Consider the following 20,600-nt stretch of genomic DNA (forward strand, 5'->3'; position numbering starts at 1 on the left):
AATCATTCAGTGTTTTGGTGACTCTGATGAGAATTGTAATTTTCTTTTTTTTGCTCAGACTTCCCCCCAGCCAACCCCCAGTCCCCATTGTCTGTGAAAATGGAAATCTGTGCCACCAGTACAATATCCACATTATGTGCCCTGCCTCGACATTGTTGCATGACATGCTTGATTGTACCCTGGCATATAGGAAGGGAAATGTGTAAACATACCATTAGCACATATTAACGTCTGTCCTCCGCTTACATTAAAGTGGAATTCATTAGTTCATACGTTTTTTTAATGATTTTCATCATTGTTTGAATAAAGTACCTTAAACATTTGTTGGACAGTCTTGTTTCTAAGAAGAAATGCATTTATTTATGTGCTCTGAACAAACTGAAACTGTGTATTTCAAAAGGACATTAAATACTTTTTTTTTGAAATTGTATTTAACTGTCTATTTTCACACAGATGCACAAAATAAGATATGGTTCTGTCACAGCATTTTAACTTAACCATTTTACCGGTCTGTTCCTCCCTCTACGCCAGTTTTTTGAAATAACATTGCTTCAGGCTACAGGTGCACTTTGCTCTTTGTCATTATTGGAGTTATATGACATATGTATACATGGATTTGACTTATTATGTGTTTCTATGTTGTACAATGATTATTCGGTTGAATATCTGTGTGTCTCGGTTGTTTGTTTCCGGTGAGACAAACAGCTCGAAAGAATACCTTTATGAGTGGTGCCATCTATTAAATGAAGCTGATTTCACTAGAGAATATTTTTTATATTGCAATGTCTAATTATACACTATTTAAACATGTATTGGATAAGGTCATAATTGGGTAAGGGTGCTTCAATACAGCCAATAGATGATGGCATGTACATTTACCTCTCCCCCTTAATAACTCATAGAAAAGCATAGACTACTAAGCCATTACATGATGGTCACAAAGATGTGAAGGCAAATTTGAAAAACTAACTAAACATCAATGACTGTAGTTGTTCTTAGCAAGGACCAACAGTCAAACTTTCTTCCAGAACAGCATAACACTTCATTTCTGCCAATTGCAGCTGATCAAATTTAAGTAAAAGAATACTGCACTGATGAACTCACAACCTCGCTGTATTCAATTTAAAGTGTGTTACAGATTGAATAAGTCTGGTAAAAAAAAAATCAATGTGAGTATTTCCTCCCAAGATGCTATAAACTATTGAGTATGTGACATAAGTAGCAAATCTCTGTTGTTGTTTTGTTACTAATGGAAGGTGTCAAAAGCAACCTACAGCTCCCGATAAGTTCCTGCTGTCACTAATAACTCAATGCTGCCATCTAGAGTTGGGACGCATTTTACTTTAATATAAAAGGGGGGAAAAAACATTGTCAGCCTGAGTATGTCTGACAGCGTTAGGTCTTATTTACCACTGAATGCTGCAAAAGTAAAGATTAAATATAGGATTATGGGACCAAGGGTTGCTTTTGTATAATTCATTTTTGTTCGGGGTCAAGTGTGACTCTAGCAGTTAAGAATTGGCTATATGTGTAATCAAATGTTGGCTGAAGCTTGAGTCTGTATCACTCCAAGTGTAAGCATGATGTTACAGTATGCCCCTGAGTATGTGTGTGATTGTTAGTGTGTGTTGGTTGCAGGCTCTTCTCAGTATCAGTTCTCAACACACACGGAGAAAATCGAGATGCTCTCATTTGCTGTAGATTTTACACGCTCTCCTCCGATACCTCAGCTCCACCTGTCTAGCCATGATCTCAGAGTTGAAACAGAGTTCAGCCAAGTTTAGAATTGTTCTTGCTTGTTTTATCAGCAACGTGTACCATATATCCCCCATGAAATACTACAGCCGGCAAGAGATACTGCCAAGGCAGCAGGGAAACAATTGAATGGACATTAATGATTTAAAGGTACATATCTGCTATAATACCAACACAGGCGCAGGTAACTGAGAGCAGGATCTGATGACATCATTGATGTTGCCTCAGATAACACCTTGATCATCAACTATGTATGGTTCTGGCAAAAGATATAAGATAAAGTCCAAGTGAGAGTAGACTATTTACCGGCCTAATGAAGGCTAGACCAGTGTTCAGACACTGAGTCAGGAAAGGTGGGTCACAGAAAGTTTCACGTTAAGAAGAAAATACTTTATCAAACATGTTTGCTGTTTATTCATTTAATAGCATGAAACAGATGGTAACATATTAGAGTCATTAATATATGTTTCTGTAGCAGCTTTTATTGAGAAGCAGTAGAATGTATCAAAGACTTACTCAATAGTGTAGAGATCCTTTAACCTATTGGATTTAACTTTGTTTGTTTTTGAGTCCGGCATTTTAACCAAAGCAAAGAGAAAAATAGGTTTATACTTAGATCCAGTTTTTGTTGCCCTAAAACTTCACGTACAATAGCTATGTTTTAAAGGTTTTAGCATTAAAGATTAAACTGAAATAAGGACAACTAATGCACAATTGGTAGTAAATTTGGGGATTAAAAAAAGTGTTTTAAGAGTGATAATCTTTGCAAAAAATATGAAACAAATAGCAGCAACCAAAACTTATTTACTTACCGAGTTGGTTAATTAATAAAGAGTACTTCCAAGAGCCTAATGTGACATCCTTTATTCTCAAGATCCAAAGATGTCAACTTTTTAATTAAACAAAACGGAGAATAACAAAGCAAATTTGGGGGGGGGGGGGGTTCAAATACTGTGATTAAATGAATTTTAATTGTAGTTGCTAATCATGAGTCACTCAGGAGGGTAGTCTGGTCTGTGTCAGTTGTAAAGAAGTCCTGTATAAATTGTGCAGGGAACAAAAAACATACTCTTATTAGTTAAAAACATAATTTTCAAACAATTACTAAAGAATAACTTGGCAGTTCCTCACACTCTGCTGCACAGACATTCGAACAGCTGCAGTTAACCAGGCTGTTTACAGAGGATGTGACGTGCTAGTGTTTTGAATCGTGCAGGCTAACCAGCAGCACGGATAGCCAGTAACCACCTCACTGACCAGCATCCCCTTCACACATTCGGGGGGAACTGTGAGCTTCATGTCCCTATAATATCTGCCACAGTAAGTTTAACTCGCTCCTGTATAGCGCTAATTAACCGAGGTTGGTTTAGCATGGAACGCGTTAGCTTGCAGTTGCTAACAAGAACTAGCCTTAGCAACCTACCGTTATTTACCCTACAGGAGTCAATGATGTATTGTAACCGTATTGATGAATGCACAACGATAATGTTAAGAAAATATGACAGTGAATGGAACAATTGGCTGTGTGTGGTGGATAATAACACACGCCTGCAACGGTTTAACTTTAGCAACTGATAGCTTAGCTTTTTCGTTGTTTATTAAACATTACGTTAGCTGCTAACTATCTTAAATGTCCAAGTAACGTGTGGCCAACAAAAAAAGAACACTAGGAAGGTTGCTAACCTTAAGTTACATGAGTGTGTGGTAAAAAACATGTTTGGTGTTATAAGCTACATTTATAATTATCATTGTAACGTTGGGTCACTGTCACATTAATACCTACTTTGATTTTGGAAGGCGATGAGCGGTTTCCTCGACTATTCAAATGTTTGTTGTGCTTGTTTGTGGGCCTGTCGATTTGTGTTGAGAAGAATCGAAGCCTCCAAATGAGAAGTTCAAGTAACGTTCGGTGGGTCGTAAAAGTCACTATCGCGACAGCAAGGTGTTGCAGTGGCAGCAAACTTTCATCACCAAGCTTTCTTAAGAAATGCTTTTTTAACATCTCCATGTTAAGTTTTCTGAGCTAAGCCATATTTTTTACACGTAAGATAACTGTTGTTTAAAGTTTGCTGTCAGGGCTGCTCAATGCTGGAAAGTAACTACATATGTTATACTACTTTATACTTCTGCTCTACTACATTTTGGAATCAATTGTTGGTAGTTGTTACTCTACTGCAGTTATTTTACAGATTTGTTGTACTAGTTACTTTATAACTTGATGATTTTGACACACAATAATTTGGAAAACTTTTAAAAAATATTATTATTTGGTATAGATTAAACCCTCCAACATTGTATTTAAGTAACTTAAACCACGGGTTGGATAACAGAAAATTGGCAGCAATTTTGCCAAGAAGCTTTTTGTAAAAAAAAATTAAAAAATGTAAGTTCCAGATTGAAGAAGATTTGTACTTTTACTTCTAATACTTAAGTACATTTTCCTAATCGTACCTAAATACTTTCGAGTATTTTTACTGTGTTGTATTAGTACTTTTAAGCAAAGAATCTGAATACTTTTTTCACCACTGCCACTTCTCACTATAACTGCCATGACTCTCTGTAGCCGAACTTCACCACTACTGACCCTCTATTTCTCTATTGCACAGTAGGAGAACGCAATGGACCTCCAAAAAATCATCCACAGTGCGCTGTACGAATTTATTCAGGCTTACATTCCTGATGCAGATCTCAGGTAAACAATTACCAAGCTTTGGTGACATGCTTACAAAAAAGTCAGTCTCACAATAACCCATTTTTTTTATCGCTCTATGCAGCACACTGGATGATGTTCTCCTGTCTTACATCACTGGAGTCCTGGAGGATCTGGGCTCCGAGCAGAGTATTGAGGAGAACTTAGACGTGGAGGACTTTGCAGAAATGCTAGAAGCTTACATACCTGGCTTTGCTGAAATTGACAGGTAAACAGGCGGTCACACTTTGTTCTACTACATAGCTTCAGTGTTTGTTGTTCTTACAATTATGTTTCATATTTGCAGTGTCAAAGTCTGTGAAATGATGTTCAATCTAGCTTCAAAACTGGCCACTGCTCGGACCTCAGGTATTAAAATACATATATTATGTTCAATACATGCATTACGCTTTCAGTTACAGTAATTCTAAGGTATGCTGATTTTAATGTGTTTCCTGTGAAGAAGACGTTGAGACTAAGGCAAAGACAGAAGAGATTTCATTGAAATTCACCACCCTGCCCAATGAACCTCCACCAGCAGAAACGCAGTGCCTTAAAACAGAGACAGAGGGCGCCACTGCCAAGGTAATCATTTCAGCACAATATTTCCTTTAATATAATTTAACTTGAGAGATCTACGATTGATATTGTGTGCGTTTATGTAAAGTGAAGCTTATACGTATGTGTAAATGTCCAGCAACCCGTGTCTGCATGGGAGTCCCAAGAGCAGCATCTGCTGGAAATGTTTCCAAAGTGCAGTCTGTCCGAGGCTCGCAGCGCCCTGTGTATTGCCAAAGGAGACATTGAGGAAGCTGTGCGCCTTATCATAGAGGGCGATGTCCAACTCAGCCCAAGTCCTCTTAACGTGAGTAAATGCTTCACACAGAAACACTGCCACTGTGTGTGTTAAGCTGTGTGATTTGATGGTGTTCTGTTGTTTCAGGTTAACCCCGGGAAGAGTATTTCCTCAGTGGCAGACCAAAAACTTAAAGAGAGCATCCTTGAGAAGTTAGTAAGATTACTATCGTCCTGTGGAGAGCAGAGCTGGCCTCACTTCTTTGTTTCTGTTTTTTTTACTATGTTTCTTCTCCATAGGTACATGTTGGTTGACAGGGATGAGGATAAAAAAACGCACCGGCCTTTGCCACCTAAAGAGGTACATTTTACTTTATATTTCAAATTAAACTGTATAATATATATGTTTCATGCAATAAAACCCTTATTCTGGTGGGGGTTTTTTTACAGGCGCCAAAGAAGCTAGTTCGGTACCACGGTAACCAGGTGGTAACCACAAAAGGAGAGCGCTATCAGCTTGTGAAGAAAGACGAAGAAGAGGACATGAAGAAGACGTATGTCAACCTGAAGCCCGCACGAAAGTACAGATTCCATTGATGACGAGCACGACCGTGTAAGAGCAGCTACTGACAATATTGTTTACACTTTTTTATTATTTATTAAGTTCATTTGGTCCAAGTATAGGAACATATATATTTAAGTGTGTCAGTGGCTTATTTTGAAATGGTGTTGCCATTATATGCCTTGGTTAAAACATTAATCAGTGTTTCAGTTAAGCTTTTAAAATGATGTGTGATATTTTGGTGAGGATGTTGTAACTTGTGTTCCCGTGTAACAGCCTAACCTATCTACTTGTTGCCATCTCAGCAGGTCTGATGTTGCACTGACCTTTTTATTTGTATTTTCCTTCACTCCTAATAGCTGATATAGATTCATTATCATGATGTTGTCGAGATGAATCTTTTATCAGTCCTGTAAATACGATTTTATGGTGCTGTAGAGCTTTTTGTGGACATTTCAAGTCATTGATGCCAATTTCATTTCAAATTCTATTTTTACATTGCAGAAATACAGTGCTGGGAAAAAGCTTGGTCAATCCTTGTGAGTGGGACAATTTGTTGTGCTACAAAATGTTTTTTAAATAAAGAGTATTTTCTGAAACATCTTTTTAATGAACATTTGTACAGGGACTATCTTCAGTATTCCTCACCTAGGCCATAATTTCGGTACAGTGCCGACCCAAAACAACGGCTACCTGGATGACGTTGCAAAACACATCTGGGTTTTTGATGCATTTGTTCCAGATTTGAGCAAAATTAGTCAGGAGATTAATGGCAAATGAAGTTGTGTGTTTCAGAGGCGGATGCATTCAACCTTGAATTGTCCTTGTTACAAATAGCTCTCCTGCTAGCTCGCAACAAGAGGAAGTCCTGATTAAATGGTAATTCATTTTCTAGCACAACAAATTCAATTCTCAAGAGGTGCAGAAACTGTTACAGCACTATCATATTTGGAGGACTGTGGTTGCCCGCTACATTTTAAGCGAAACATGCTGTGGAAGGACTTGATTTTGAAGTTCAATCCAATAGAATTATCTCTATTTTTAGTAAAACTGTTTAGATTTGCAAATTCTCCAGTCATGTTTTTATTGTGAAGAGGGCCGTTGTGTGCTTTAAGGGTCTGTTAACATGAGGTTGGTCCTCTATCCTTTCATCTCATTTGTGTTGTGAATTTTGCTTTGCTTGTAATTGTTGGTTGTGGACATTTTTATTAGGATTGGTTTTCTAATTGTATTCTTGTCGGTTGTATTAGGATAAATGGGTTGGTCAGGTGTTTGTTTTTTCCAAATATATACCGTTGTTTTTTTGTGTTCCACTGTAACTATTACTATAAGTATTGTTTTTGATTGGTGGTTTACTCTAGAGGTAGATGTAATGCAATTGAGTGTTGAAAAGATGTGCTGTAACTGCAGCAAACGTGTCTTTAGTAACAATATGAAGCTCTTCAGTCAGATTTTGAACACTGCACTTCGAGAGATGTCGAAGTCTAACGCACAATTTGTAGTAAATAAATACTGATTTTTGTATATTATTCAGATTGTGTTTTTTTAATTGTTCACTCATATATTTGAGTTCATAGCTTTGTGTATATAAATGATCACATCATTCAGGACTCGGTTGAAGTTTGAATACAAACTTTATTCATGGGAACAAGGAGAACACATACTATCTGTTCGAACAATAAAACCCACGCTGTCTCTATGAACCCTTATCAATCGCACCTTTAAAGCTGTTTAATACCAGAGTGAAAACAAACAAATGAGCATAAAATACAAAAAATCAAGTCATAACATTTTGTGCCATGCCATTGTTAAGCGATGCGCACACAGTAAACAGGGTTAACCAAGCAATAGAGGAGAGACGAAATATCACTCTTACTTCATAAATTCTTTTTTTAGGGAAGAAGTATTTCTTTTTTCATGATCTTGTGGTGTAAGAAAAGGATATGCACAATATTAGCAATTTAAAGGGGAATAATGAAGCCCTGAAAATGTATATATTCTTAAAATTATGGATGTTGAGTTTTTTATATTTCACTTCATTGTCAGGAGGACAAAGCTTTCTGAATATCGAGATACTGTCTCCTAAGTTGTATGTTGGTTTGGCACAATCAGCACAACACTTTTTTAATGCACATTCTTTAAACAGTTCTGAAGTGCACTTTTAACCTGGAAATAAAACAGCCATTATCCCCTTGTGCTTTTAGTCTTTTAAGTTATGTTGCATATAAGCAAGAATAAGTGCATTTCAAAGGATTGTAAACCGACAGAAATCAAAAGAGCAAGTACAGGTTTCTAAGTGGAATCAAATGTTTGTACACATCGCAAAGAGATTTCATCTTAGATCTGCTGCATTTAATACAGCATAGTGAATATTTGTAATGCAGCAGTATAGTGGATGGACCAGGTAACTAGACAACTTCACCACTAGATGGCATATTATGTTGAAATGCAAAGGCTAATACATACAGTAAGCCTATCCAAGCAGATGGCATTGCTACTTCCGTCTTTTGAAAAGAGACACAAATTAAAAATGTAAGCAGTTCAGTTTAAACACTTCTACAGTTTTAAGCTTAGTTTTGCAAGAAAACACTGCCTGCAATTACTTTTTTTTAAATGTATTCTCTGCACAATAGCTGCCCACTGCTCCTAGTACTAGGATGAGGACCAATTTCATTGTGTGTGCTCTGCTGTGTGCATGTATGTGACTAATAAAGAGGGTTTCATCCTCCGATTCTATCTATCTAACTAACATTGCAGTGTGTCTTTTATTTTTCAGTGTTCCCTCACCTATTACTGGTACTCGGAAAAACACATTCATAAAGTCAAATAAATCAAACAAGAGCATAAATTAACACAAAGCAGCATTGCTCGGCTTAAACATTTTAGCTGCAAGCAGTCACATATTCTTTCAGCTGTATATACGAGCCCCTTTTTTCCTCACACATGTTTTTTGATCATACTCTTCCCAGTTTCATGTCAGAGTTCTCATGTGTTTTATTACCGTGCCTATGCTGTCTTCACTGAAACAGAACATTCTTGTAGATCCCTTCCCAAATATCATGTAGTAAGGCGTGGAGATGGCTGGATAAATAGTTTTGAAGACCTGTCATCTTTGAAGCAAATCTGTTTTAAAGCTGTGATAAAGATGGAGAATACAATATGATCACTCCACACTTTGTAAGGTAACCCACAACTGTGTTATTATATTTGTATAAGAAAATTAATTTTGCACTATTTATTATATTCCATGACTCATCCACTAGTAATTATAGTATAGAGGTTGTTTGAAAGGTACCATCTCATACAACTTATCAACTGGGTGAGCAAAACAAAAACTTGAATTATGAGAATGCTGTAAAGACACTTTTCCACATGAACGTGTCTAGACTCAAGCCAAATTAGGCCTGCTATTCAAGGACAAAAGGCTTCTTCAAGAAGGGAAATTGTCCTTAAATTAGTAGGTTGGCACTGGGAGACCACTGTGCAATGGAGCTCCAAAGTCAGAAGGTGTTTGACGCACACAGCAATTTTACTTCCACACAGCAAACAAAAGCTGCTTTCCAAAGCAGTTTTTAGAGTGTCTCTAACTGTGATCCTGGTCATATCGCCCGTTGATCATCGTTTTCAGTAAAGGTCCAACCTAAAGAAAAACAAATGGACTCTTGGTTCAGAGAGGCTACTTCACATTGTCAGATGTATTACATGGTCCCAGAATGCATAGATTTTTCCTTTGTACTAAATCAGGTACGCCATAAATATTCACAGTAATTAGGTTGCTGGAAGGGTCAGCATGCCCCGGGGATTTCATGTAATGAATGTTAATTTCATAACAGGTGACCTAAATGTGGATCTGATTTGATGTTCTAGAAAGTGACTTTGGACCATAGTGTGTGACTTATGCAGTTGATGATAGAAAAGAGTTTGTTAAAACTATATAACAGGAGGTGCTTATACCTCGTGTGTGTCTCCAAGTGCTTCTCCCAGCATTTTCTCGATATTTCTCATGATGGCCACCTTCTGATGAGCTCGCAGAGGGTACTCTATCCTCTTTGGTGTGGAGGCCCCCTGAACAAATGAAAAAATAAGTGAGTGATCATAAAGCAACCTGTAGTGGCAAAGATAACACAGGTGTTAAAGTGACAAAGGCTCAAATATACGTACTTTGTACCAGAAGTTTACAGTTATCGTCACTCCACCATTCAACAGGGATTCAATGTGATGCCACCTGAGGAGAAGATAAATATAAACAACTTCATTAATCACACTCTGGCTGTAAGATCAACTTTTCCTGCAGTTCATCTTTCCAGTAAAGGGTATAATATAGAATTACACCAAAACCCTGCACTCACTCTGGATCCATGCTCCACATTAGCTTATGGAAACTGCATTATACAATAGTTACATTTGACTGCATAAATCTCTATCAATAAAAGCCTGAACAAAAAATGCAATAAAACCATTGAGGAATCATTTTCTAAGAGCATGTTGAGGCGTTCAAAATAACATACTGGAAACCACAGAGAGATTAAATAAACATCAGCTGGCAGTGCATCCCAGAAAGTCAAAGCTTTAGAGATAATCATCTGATGTCGAGGTGGAGCTCACTTTTCCACGAAGTAATACATCATTTCTTTAGAAAGGCCATGCAGAAGTAGATCTTACCAATACATGGGGATGTAAAGCACATCTCCGGGGCCCACAACAGTCTCATAGCCAACGACATTTTTAAAATTCGGAAACCTCTCAAAATCAGGTTTATCAAAATCAACCTGAAAATGAAAAGTACAAAAAACGTGAACAAACAATTTAAAACAAATTTGGGAAAAGCAGAAAGGAAAAGTCTCATTTTTGAATAATGTTTATCAAGTTTTATGCATTTTATTATCAATTGAAATACCACAAATTAATCTCTATTACTTTCTTCAAAGTACAGTCATTATTCTCCATGAGACTTTACTGTGAAAAATCTCTACCACTATAGATGAAGGTTACATCATAACATTTTAAATATGCTAGGTTATAAATTCACATATCATTAAACCAGAGGTTTCTGCTGCGTACTTGGCTCTGCCTGTCACAGGGGTGGTGCACAGGGTATGGGTAGAGACACTCAAACTGGTCCGGAGGGAAGAGAATGCATCTTTTATTGCCTTTGATCTGCGCAAAAAAGTTCTGCTGCTCGTCATAATGCGCTGGTGTCACATTGCCTGTGGGGAGAGAATATTAACAGAAATTATGCAGCAGACAATGTGCAACTTGTATTATGTATAGTATCCTATGAGTATATTTTTCTGTAGTAGGTTGGTCTAATAAAGGCTATTCTAAATTATTATATATATTTATAGCTCTATGGACACTTTATAGATATACAGTATATGTTCTGCAGTTGAAATGTACATATTTACTTTTTATGTATGTGTTATGACTTGTTCACAGCTGCTGTAACCGAACAATTTCCCAGATTTTGGAACAATAAAGTATATCTAATCTAATCTCACTGCCTTCCTGTAGGAACGCTTACCCTCCATGCCTATGAGCAGCAGGTTGGATGTCAGTTGTCCCCAGTTTCTCTTGGCTTGCTGCTTGTTGATCCAGTTCCAGTTGAAACCGAGGAAGTCAACAACTATCTTCTTCCCGACTGTGTCATTCAGGGTCTGCTGCAGATAAACCCTTGAAATGCATAAGAAAAAACACATGCAACATTTATGAGCCACCTTGTTTTTCTCTCTTGAGACCTGAATCAAGTCGCAATACAGCTCATTTTCACAAGTTCTCTTAAAGTGTCTGCAGGGTATAAGCTTGTTTACATGTCACTTCTATTTCAGCAGACCACATGTCTTTAAACCCTGAATAACAATATGACATTGGAGGAAGTGCACAGTAAAATTCATGACATAAGAGCCACTGTAAGCGCCAGCAAGCAAAACAGCTTTAGTAAGTGATCAGTTTGTGTGCTGCAGGGCACAGTAACAGGCTTCTTTCCCCCTGTAAATGCTTTGTCATTTGCTCCATCCTCCTGCGCCAATTTATATTCCAAAAACGCCCTTTATTGTTACGCACACATGCACCAGTCACTTTTAGTTCCTGACACTTGGCTGGCTATGCTTCAAAGCGACAACTTTGTTGTGATTAAGCATCAGCAAAGAAGTTAATATAAACAAACTGTAAATAATTCACTTGTTCTAATTAAAGTGTATAAAACTTACCTCTCCTCTCCTCCCATTTCCTCAGTTTTATGCATTTTTTCTACAAATTCAGAGAATTTCATTTCCATCCGTTGTGACTTGGGGACAAAGTTCTTAAAGTTAGCCATTTTTTTCTCGTCATAATAGAGGAATTTGTGGTTTTGTGCAGTGTAAACAGAGAAGTCGCCGTTTCCAATGTTCTCCTGGAGATAATCAATGTCCCATTTGAGTGCTGGATAGACGAGGTTTGTGTCGGTTAAAACCACTGGCTCCTGAAAACAGACAAAGAACATTTCAATGTACACACACATAATACAATAATATTCCAGAAAGCCATGTGTAGTGTATTTCATGAGATTTAGCATATACACTAGCAAATGCACTATAGAAAAATCACTGCTGTAAGGGCTGGATCACTGGTTTTCCATACTGATTTTAAAGTGACTGCTTCTTTCATTATTATGGGATTCCGGTGTGTTTGTCTAAATCTGGTTCAAACAGTTGATACATGTATACTTTTAATACAATATTGAATTATTTTAAAGTAAGAGATGTGTTACATTAATATCACCGCTTACATTTTGTAATATCACTTGTTTCATCTTGATGATGACACTTTTTTTCACAACAGTAGGCTTACTACTGATAATTATATTTATCTTTAATAAACTTCTTTGCGAAATAGGCACATATATCGCAACACCTGACGGCGTTGTCCGATACTGCAGTCTGTGGCATTGCACACACGGAGTTCCGAGGGCTACGTGACTAACTGAACGTAGACTGGTGGGCGCGCTCGCGTTGCCTCTCGCTCTCTCTCTCTCTCACACGCATGCGCGCACGCACACAAACACACACACACTCCGTATCAACCGCACTCACGCTTCCTCTCTATCTTCATCTCAACCGCTCGGTGCTTCACTTTTGCCCGAGAGCACGCGGACTCTGCGGTGTTAAAGACTTAAATAATGTTGTTCTGTTTGTAAAATCGGCATTACGTGTGTTTTGGATCAGGCTAACTAAAATGTATCATAGGTCTTGATTCTGCCTGGATACGATTGGAAGCGCACAGGAATACGTTTTATGTTTCCCAAGGGTGCAAGTGATTTTAACAGTTAACGTTATCTAATATGGCAACGTGGACGAGCCACATTTGGACACATCGGTGCTGTTCTTAAAACACTCTGGCCTGTGTAATTTGTTGTTAAATTACAACTAGACACAAACATTATTTAAAACTTAGTGTTATATAGTTATCTATTCATTCATGTTTCACAGTTATTGTTTAGAACTAACCAATGAGAGCCAAAACATTGGTTGATAAGGACCTTTTCACTTAGGGAAAACCAATCAGTGTTAAAACTGGAAAATAAGAGTGCATACATGCTTTTGGTTTTATCTGTCACTTTAACTCCTTTATAATATTAGTTCAAATTGCTCACTACTGTATAACAAAAAAATATTATTCTCCCTGACTGATTGTGTTGCCCACCCTCACATATTTTGTCTGCATATCTGCATCTGCCAGTTCATACTCATTCATTTCATTTCTAAACATCAGCCTAATGAATTCATGAAAGCACACTTTAAAACTTAAGAAATAACAATTGTTGAAATATGAATGCAAATGATGAACGTCATTGTGAAAAGAAAAACATACAATTAGGTCGAAAGCACAAATCCAGTTAAATCAGCCCAAGTTACCGGTATCAATACATAAAAACACATTTTGGAAAATACATGGACTGAATAAGTTAATGTCCTTAACGTACATATTCTGTCTTTTTGAAATTGGAAAATGTTTTTACTTCACTTGTTGTAAGTTCAAATGTGGTGCGTGGGTTTACATTTCATAAGAGTTTTGTAATTCTTGTAACCCATTTATCAAGATCTTAAAATGAATGAATGTATGAATCATCCAAAACTGAGTGAAAATACAGAAGATGGTCCATTTTGGGAAGTTTTGATGACAATTGTTTCCTATTTGTGTGTACAATATGAATCATTAGACAGAAGAGAAAGCTTCAGTTCTGATAATCTAGACAGAATCTATCTATGTTAGCATCTTTGTGCACCTGTATAAGAGACACTTTAATAAAGTCCTGGCTAATTGTTTTCATTTTTCTCAAAAAACACTTGCTTTATTCAAGTTTATAGGTTACTGCATCACAACAAACATAATTGGTTGTTAATTAATGAAAATAATAACATGATGTGCACAGCACTAGCATTCTGCAATCATGAGCCAACAACTTAATCAGAAAAGGCACCAAGATACCTGTAACACTATCAATAACTACTGTTTTTATCAGCAGTCAGCCAGCCTCAGGAAGCCTCTCCCTTTATTTTTCAATATGCTTTTTGCCACCATCATGTTATTGCCTATCTACACTTAATATGGCACCCCGATTTACCCCAAGACACCAAACTTAACTTACAATTCAACCCCATATTCAATTCCTTTTAAACAGACACAATAACAAGTCACAACACATAGTCCAGTATTGCATGTCCATGAAAGCCATGTTCTTGCCTTATCCGGAGATTTGTGTGTTGCTAACTATTGTCTTTGTTTAACAGTTATAAGCCATCCTGGGAAACGCTCCACCTGACTCTGATACTGAATAAAAAAGAATGAAATGGGAGGAAGTTTGTCACCACAAGTGAAACAAATGGTGTGTGTTCCTATTGTAAGCCTTCATGGATGTCAAGGAAGCTTTTTCACTCCTTATAAAGGCAAATAGCCTACCACTCCAAAATGTAAAGACATCATTCATACAGAGTAATACTACCTTGTACCTGTCAAGTACAGCTAGCCTCTTAGGATGATTTGTCATGTTTATGGATGAACCTACTGCTTTTTCACAAAAAAATGAGATGGGTAAGAGGAAATCAACATGAGTTCATATAGCCTACAGTTAGACTTGTGACATAACCCACTAAGCTATGGCTTTTCTGACTAAGCAACAAGAATGTCCGCTCAGCAGGTGGTTTCAGCCAGTCACACTACCTGATGTGACATTGGCAAAGGGATTACTTTTGAATTTGAAACCCCAATACGTTTTGCACTTGTGTTATGTTTCTCTCATTCCCAAACAACAAAAACCCCAAAGCAAAGTCAGGCTTAAATAATAATAAAAACAATCTATACTATATTATATGTATCCTAATTTTAACTACCCACTATCTTCCTCGTTTTCAGTGTATTGGTTTATTTTGTAAATAGAAACAGAAAATGGTTTATGGTTCACAATACTACCTGGATTTGGTTTCCTGGAATTACTCTAATAGCCTTTACTAAGTGCTCTACTCCAAAACCAGGAAAGGGTTAATACACTTGTAAATTGTATAGCAACATTTTACTTTCACATCCTCTTTATTAAAGAGATACTACACACCAAAGAATGTTTTTGACCAATAATCTGATGTTTAGGGTTTGTGCTGAAGGTTTCCCTTTGTATGCTCATGCTATAGAAAATCTGACAGATCTCTACAGTGTGTTTAAAGTTTCAGCGAGCTAACTGAGTGGCTTTACCTCATTGTTTATTAGGATCTCTGCTCTGGGGTCTGCATGAGACAGTCTGGGGATGGGCTTGGTTTGGAAAGAGTATTTTCGTAGCTGAGACTCATCCCAGTCCCGGCTCTGGACGCCAGTGAAAGCCGGTCCGCCTTCGCTGGCCGCCGGATCAGCCTCCGCGACGGACGCCGCTGCCATGGTCGCGGACAAGCGCTGGTTCCCTGCCTCTGTCCTCCTCACAATGAAACACCCACACACCTCCCTGTCTTCCGGACTCTGCCCTGCTAGGCCACAGAGACTATCATACAGGCTTTCCCATTCACCGTTACATTAATGAAGCAAAGCCGTCCTGCAGCAGCCCCTCTCCCAGGCTGTTCCGTGTAGGTGTTTACACTCCGTGTTGACAGCCAGAAAGCCAACGACGAGAATCTCAGAAATCAGGAAAACACTCAGATAGTTTTAAGCCTTTAATATGGGACAGCGACATCTAACGTACTGGATGCTAGAATGCTCATGGTGTAACACTTTCTATTCACCACCAGGGGGCACTATTGCACTAGGTTTTCTTGCAATTTTTCTGAAAATGTATGATCAAACAGAAAATATCACAAGTGATACATTAAAATTATCATAATTATGTGTTTTATATGATTCTATATTTTTTATATTGCTATATATTTACATATGATGCAATTCTATACCTCATTATGAAATGATGTGTGCAATAAGGCCATGTGTTGCCCATGCAGTGGGTATAGATATGTTTTTTTATTTGGTCTTTATATTGTTTAATTTCTCTTATAAGTTTATAATTTTTTCTCTTTTTTGGCTGCTGTAACAAAGTGCATTTCCCCCATAGGAACAATAAATGTGGTATCCCATTTCAAGTAAAAAAAAAATCAAAAAAAGTTTACTTTTCTTGAGTATTTCATTTATATGCCTCCTGCACTGCATTTCAGAGGGAGTTACTGTCATTTTTATCCCATCAAATGTATCTTACAGAAGGCTTGGTACTCGAGATGAGGGACGCCCAGTCTGCTGATTATTTTGACTGCAATAGACAGCAAAGAAAAAAGTGTCTTTAGACAAAAGATGTTATTATTTTTTAAATAAAAGGCATTGTTAAATTCCTAGCAGTGTAAACGTTGAAATCAGCTCCAATTCTAGTTGCAAGAATGTTTGAGTATCATGATGAAAATAACAATAAATATAATGACAGTGTTTTTTCTTCCAGTTTTGATGCTTTTCTGCTTCTGTTGATAATGCTTCCTTTTTTTAAAGTCTTTCGTGCAGACTACCATGCTATTTTAAATTGTGGAAGTAGTTATTTCATTTAATGAAAGATTGAGGAATAAAGTACTCTAACCTGAAGTGAAATTCAAGAGGACTTCCTTCACAGTAAGCCACAGGGGGCCCTCGTTGTACTCAACCCCACAGCACGCAGTTCACCATCCTGCCTTGTGATTACAAGACATGTCGAAAATCATCTTTAAAGCTTTGGTTTTTACTGTCAATGCGTCACAAAATCAATACAATGTGCAGGGAAATAAAGATATTTAATCATTTTTTTTGTCAGAAAAACATTTACAGCCCTAAGGAACAGTACATTACACTCAAGAGTGAAGCAACAGGCAGCGACTGAAAGTATGCATTGTAGTAGAGAAAACTGACCAAAAGTATAAGATTTACAAAACTGTTTCAATAACATTAGATTACAGCAACACTGTGATGGATAATTCCGCATGTTCGGTATTTCCGTTTATTTAGCTGATAATACATACTTTTACAAAGACAATCTCAGTCTGAATGCTTCCATCAGTGCTCATCAACATTGAGTTACAGTAGGACGCCATGATGCAGTCATGCCATCGATAAAGTTTATAAGAGGACACATTATCTTTCCATTGATCATGTTTAGAAGTCATCCCTGTAACTTTTTCTCTCTTTTTGAAAGACAAAGCAAACAGTTTTGAAATCCTGAAAGTCAATATTTACCTGTGGTCATCATTGCCTCAGCACTGAATTGATAACTCTTGATGAGATAGCAGTTCACACTGTACCTTGCTCACTGAAATGGTCAGCTGATGGAGCCTGGTTCTGTTTTCCCAATGTCATGCTGGTATTGAACTCGATGGAGTGCATCTTGTCAATCACTTTGATCATTGTCTCTCTGTGGTGTTACCATTTTTGTGATATCTTTACAAGCCATATACAGAAATGAGTTTATCTCAAAAGCATTTCCTGATTTGTTTTGTAAAAACCTGATTCATCTTCTGTTTTCTCTTCACTCAGGCTTTATCAGCAGATTTCCACTGTGGGGACTAGTTTTGGCTCCCTGGTGGGTTCCCATGCTCTGTGTTTCCTGTGCAGATCAGTGAGCTGAGCTGAGTTGATCCCCCTGATGCTCCCCTCTCCCCATTCTTTGCAGAAAGAGCCAGGAGATTGACCACCCCGGTGAGCCTCAAGAAGCTTGTATCTCAATCCTGCTGATAGCAACAAACATACACTGCCTTCTCCCCAGCAGATGGACTGCTGTCAAAACAAAGACTCTCTTGAGGAGATACTGTTACAATGAAACAGTTTCCTGATGAGTAGAAGCGTTTAATGTTTCTGGAGGTTATACTGCAAACCGACACAAAGACGCAAAATATGTAAAAACAGAGTTTTATTTCAAGAGGCCATGGAGAACGTCCCAATCATATGTATTCATCTGTGTTGGCTTTCTCTCACATTCATACTGACCCTCGCCCCTGTAGGTGTTGTAGGTCCAGAACCCCTAAGCCATAAATCCTATTAGTCAAGGATTCTCTGAAGCATTATAAGTCGTTTTCCCATCTTTTGTTGATTGTATTATCTCTTGCTACCTGAGAGAAATCTGCCTCTGTGTAATTCATACAAAAAGTTAAAAATTAAAGGAAAACATACATCCATCCACCATCATTTCAAATTGTATAATTGTTTTTAATGATGCTCATACTATAAAGTTAAGTGTACACATTTATATCAAAAATATGTGTTCCTATAAAAGTTTTAATTCATTTTTCATGCTCTATGAGAAAGCTTAAAGCCTCACTCTTCCTCTGGGGTGTCCCCTCTCCCTCCGCCACCTTCGGGCTCAAGTGTTATGGCAAATTGGACATGGCAGGGCCAGCCCTAGAGACGGAAGTTCAGACCCCTCGGTCGGAGGTCGTGTCACTCTCTGGGAAATTATGTATTATGATCAACGTTTTGTGATTTTTCACACACCATTATTACGTGTGCCCGATCCAGTTCACCTTCCTCCCTAGTGCTTGTTCATTTTAGGGGAAAAAATTGACATAATGCTGGTGATTATTAAGATGTTTGACTCAAACTGTGGCCTCTGGTTGTACAAATCTGCCAATAAAGACAAATTAAGATATTATAGTGCAGCAGGGTAAAGGGTAAGTGGCAATTTGGGCTTTATAACCATTCATTTACTCTTTCTCTTTGAAGCTGAGATATTTAGCTTCTCCAAGTCCAGCACCTGACATTAGGTCTCCAGGTTAAGCACATTATTATTTTCATGTACTGCCCACCAGAGCAATGCACTCTCTTTCATCTCCGCTGCTGATGCACAACTGATCCTGGCAGAACAAGCTAACAGTGTTCCAGGTGTGTCAAACTGCTGAACACAAAAAACAGTTAAACATGTTTTTCGGTCTGGCTTTCCCACACATTAACTGACTTGATGTGTTGGCAGTTTTTTTTCCTTTGTGTGATTTATATTTACATGTGGGTATAAGCAAGCAATTTTCTGCTGATAGTGAGCCAGAGCATGACAGCATGACTCACAAACTTAACTGCAGAAAAAACTCTAAATAAGAATGCATTCTAAACAACCAGTTTTGAATGTCTTTGTTAAGTTTAATCCAAAATGCATGGGCTAATTATAATTCTGTATTAAAAATCCTGTGAATTGACATTTTTAAGTGCCTTTTAGTACTTCCTATCACAGTAAATTGCAGAGCTTCCACAGAGCTGCCAGGCGAAGACTTGGTATGTTGGTTCTTTTGTTGGTGACAGGGCTTTCTTGCATGCCAGGCAGAGCAATCCGGCAAGCCCACAGGGGTCATCAGAGGAGGGAGGAGTTTCGATTATGATCATTATTTGGTAAATAAGATGTCAACAAGGTGTTTCCTTGACACTTTATTAAGTAAAAGGAGGAAGGTGCAGAAATGAACGCCCCCTTCTCAATGGGAACTCTAATCTCCTCTTTCATGTCTCATCTCGTCTGAAGGGTTACGGCTTCAGCTGCCATGTGCTAGTCTGCCTGGGCCTGGCACTTCTTACTTGCAGGTGGGGTGAGTCTCCTGGCAAGCATGTGTTTATAAAACCCACTTGTTTGGGCACAATACTTGAACTAACTTCTTTTGAGAAAACAGTGTGAATCTGTGCAAAGCCTTTTCCCAAAGTCCTTTAGAAGGCGACAGCCCATTGAGAGTAGAGAAGAAGGGATTACCTTCCTCGACAGTGGTGCATTTCCGAGAGAGCTGATTAGCTCTGCATTCATTGTTAAATCGAGCAAAGGAAGGCCCTAGAGGAGTGAAAGGATCCAAATAGGTGGGCCCAGAAATAAAACAGCCGCAGGAAGCCCTGCACAGGCAACCCCAAAGTTTTCCCAACATTTCTTTCACCCACTCCTAAGGAGGTGCGGCGTGAAAAAGGAGATTAGCATACAAAATAAGAGGCGGGATGATTTTTAAGGGCAACTTGCCTCATGCCCTCCACCCCCACGGCCCTGCTCTGTCTGGACAAAGTTAATTAAACTAGTATTAAACAGTAAAGAAACTTCCAAGCGCTGGGGAGTTAGGGGGCTCTTTGAGGATTACCATGATGAGTGAGAGGACGGGGAGGTATTTGTTGAGGCGAAATTGAGAAAGGCGTGATGGAACGAAGAGAACGCTGGAAAGTTTACTATTCTTGTTGGTTTGCCCAACGGTGTCCTCACCCTTATGTGAACAATGTGAAGAGGAAAGTTGTGTTTACTGAAACCCATCCGATAACACAAAGAGTAAAGAAAGATGAATGCTTTCTTCAGGCTGAATGATATATAAGATGGAAGGATTTATTCTTTTA

At 38.1% G+C, this 20,600-nt stretch overlaps 2 protein-coding genes across 5 annotated transcripts; one reads left to right on the plus strand and one right to left on the minus strand.

Moving 5' to 3' along the window:
* The first annotated feature begins 2,897 nt into the window (after positions 1-2,897).
* cuedc2 (CUE domain containing 2) lies at positions 2,898-7,404 on the plus strand. Of its 4 annotated transcripts, none has more exons than XM_063874660.1 (9): positions 2,898-3,075; positions 4,362-4,447; positions 4,530-4,673; positions 4,752-4,813; positions 4,911-5,029; positions 5,142-5,309; positions 5,388-5,452; positions 5,540-5,600; positions 5,690-7,404. In XM_063874660.1, exons 2-9 carry the CDS (start codon positions 4,374-4,376, stop codon positions 5,834-5,836), a joined length of 840 nt encoding a protein of 279 aa, XP_063730730.1. In that variant the 5' UTR covers positions 2,898-3,075; positions 4,362-4,373; the 3' UTR covers positions 5,837-7,404. The 4 variants fall into 4 exon arrangements, with proteins under 4 accessions (XP_063730730.1, XP_063730727.1, XP_063730726.1 ...); XM_063874657.1 differs by having other exon boundaries at positions 2,901-3,075; positions 4,365-4,447; positions 4,908-5,029; XM_063874656.1 differs by having other exon boundaries at positions 2,902-3,075; positions 4,908-5,029.
* Positions 7,405-7,416: 12 nt separating this feature from the next.
* On the minus strand, positions 7,417-15,912 carry hif1an (hypoxia inducible factor 1 subunit alpha inhibitor). Its single transcript, XM_063874655.1, has 8 exons — positions 15,522-15,912; positions 12,008-12,258; positions 11,323-11,471; positions 10,863-11,008; positions 10,464-10,570; positions 9,963-10,026; positions 9,756-9,866; positions 7,417-9,441 (listed from the first exon to the last, which is right to left on the minus strand). The coding sequence occupies exons 1-8, from the start codon at positions 15,699-15,701 to the stop codon at positions 9,385-9,387; spliced, it is 1,065 nt and encodes a 354-aa protein (XP_063730725.1). The 5' UTR covers positions 15,702-15,912; the 3' UTR covers positions 7,417-9,384.
* Positions 15,913-20,600: the final 4,688 nt, after the last annotated feature.

Source organism: Eleginops maclovinus, chromosome 22 (genome assembly GCF_036324505.1).
Source record: "Eleginops maclovinus isolate JMC-PN-2008 ecotype Puerto Natales chromosome 22, JC_Emac_rtc_rv5, whole genome shotgun sequence".
Taxonomy (NCBI): Eukaryota; Metazoa; Chordata; class Actinopteri; order Perciformes; family Eleginopidae; genus Eleginops; species Eleginops maclovinus.

What these genes read in the sequence shown, in the direction of transcription:
- cuedc2 (XM_063874657.1), top strand. Translation starts at nt 4,374, where the DNA reads ATGGACCTCCAAAAAATCATCCACAGTGCGCTGTACGAATTTATTCAG. An exon ending in GGCCACTGCTCGGACCTCAG is followed by an intron (nt 4,814 to 4,907) that starts GTATTAAAATAC and finishes TTTCCTGTGAAG; the next exon opens with AAGACGTTGAGACTAAGGCA. An exon ending in GGCCTTTGCCACCTAAAGAG is followed by an intron (nt 5,601 to 5,689) that starts GTACATTTTACT and finishes GTTTTTTTACAG; the next exon opens with GCGCCAAAGAAGCTAGTTCG.
- hif1an (XM_063874655.1), bottom strand. Translation starts at nt 15,701, where the DNA reads ATGGCAGCGGCGTCCGTCGCGGAGGCTGATCCGGCGGCCAGCGAAGGC. An exon ending in GAAATGGGAGGAGAGGAGAG is followed by an intron (nt 11,472 to 12,007) that starts GTAAGTTTTATA and finishes ATGCATTTCAAG; the next exon opens with GGTTTATCTGCAGCAGACCC. An exon ending in CCTGTGACAGGCAGAGCCAA is followed by an intron (nt 10,571 to 10,862) that starts GTACGCAGCAGA and finishes TTTCATTTTCAG; the next exon opens with GTTGATTTTGATAAACCTGA.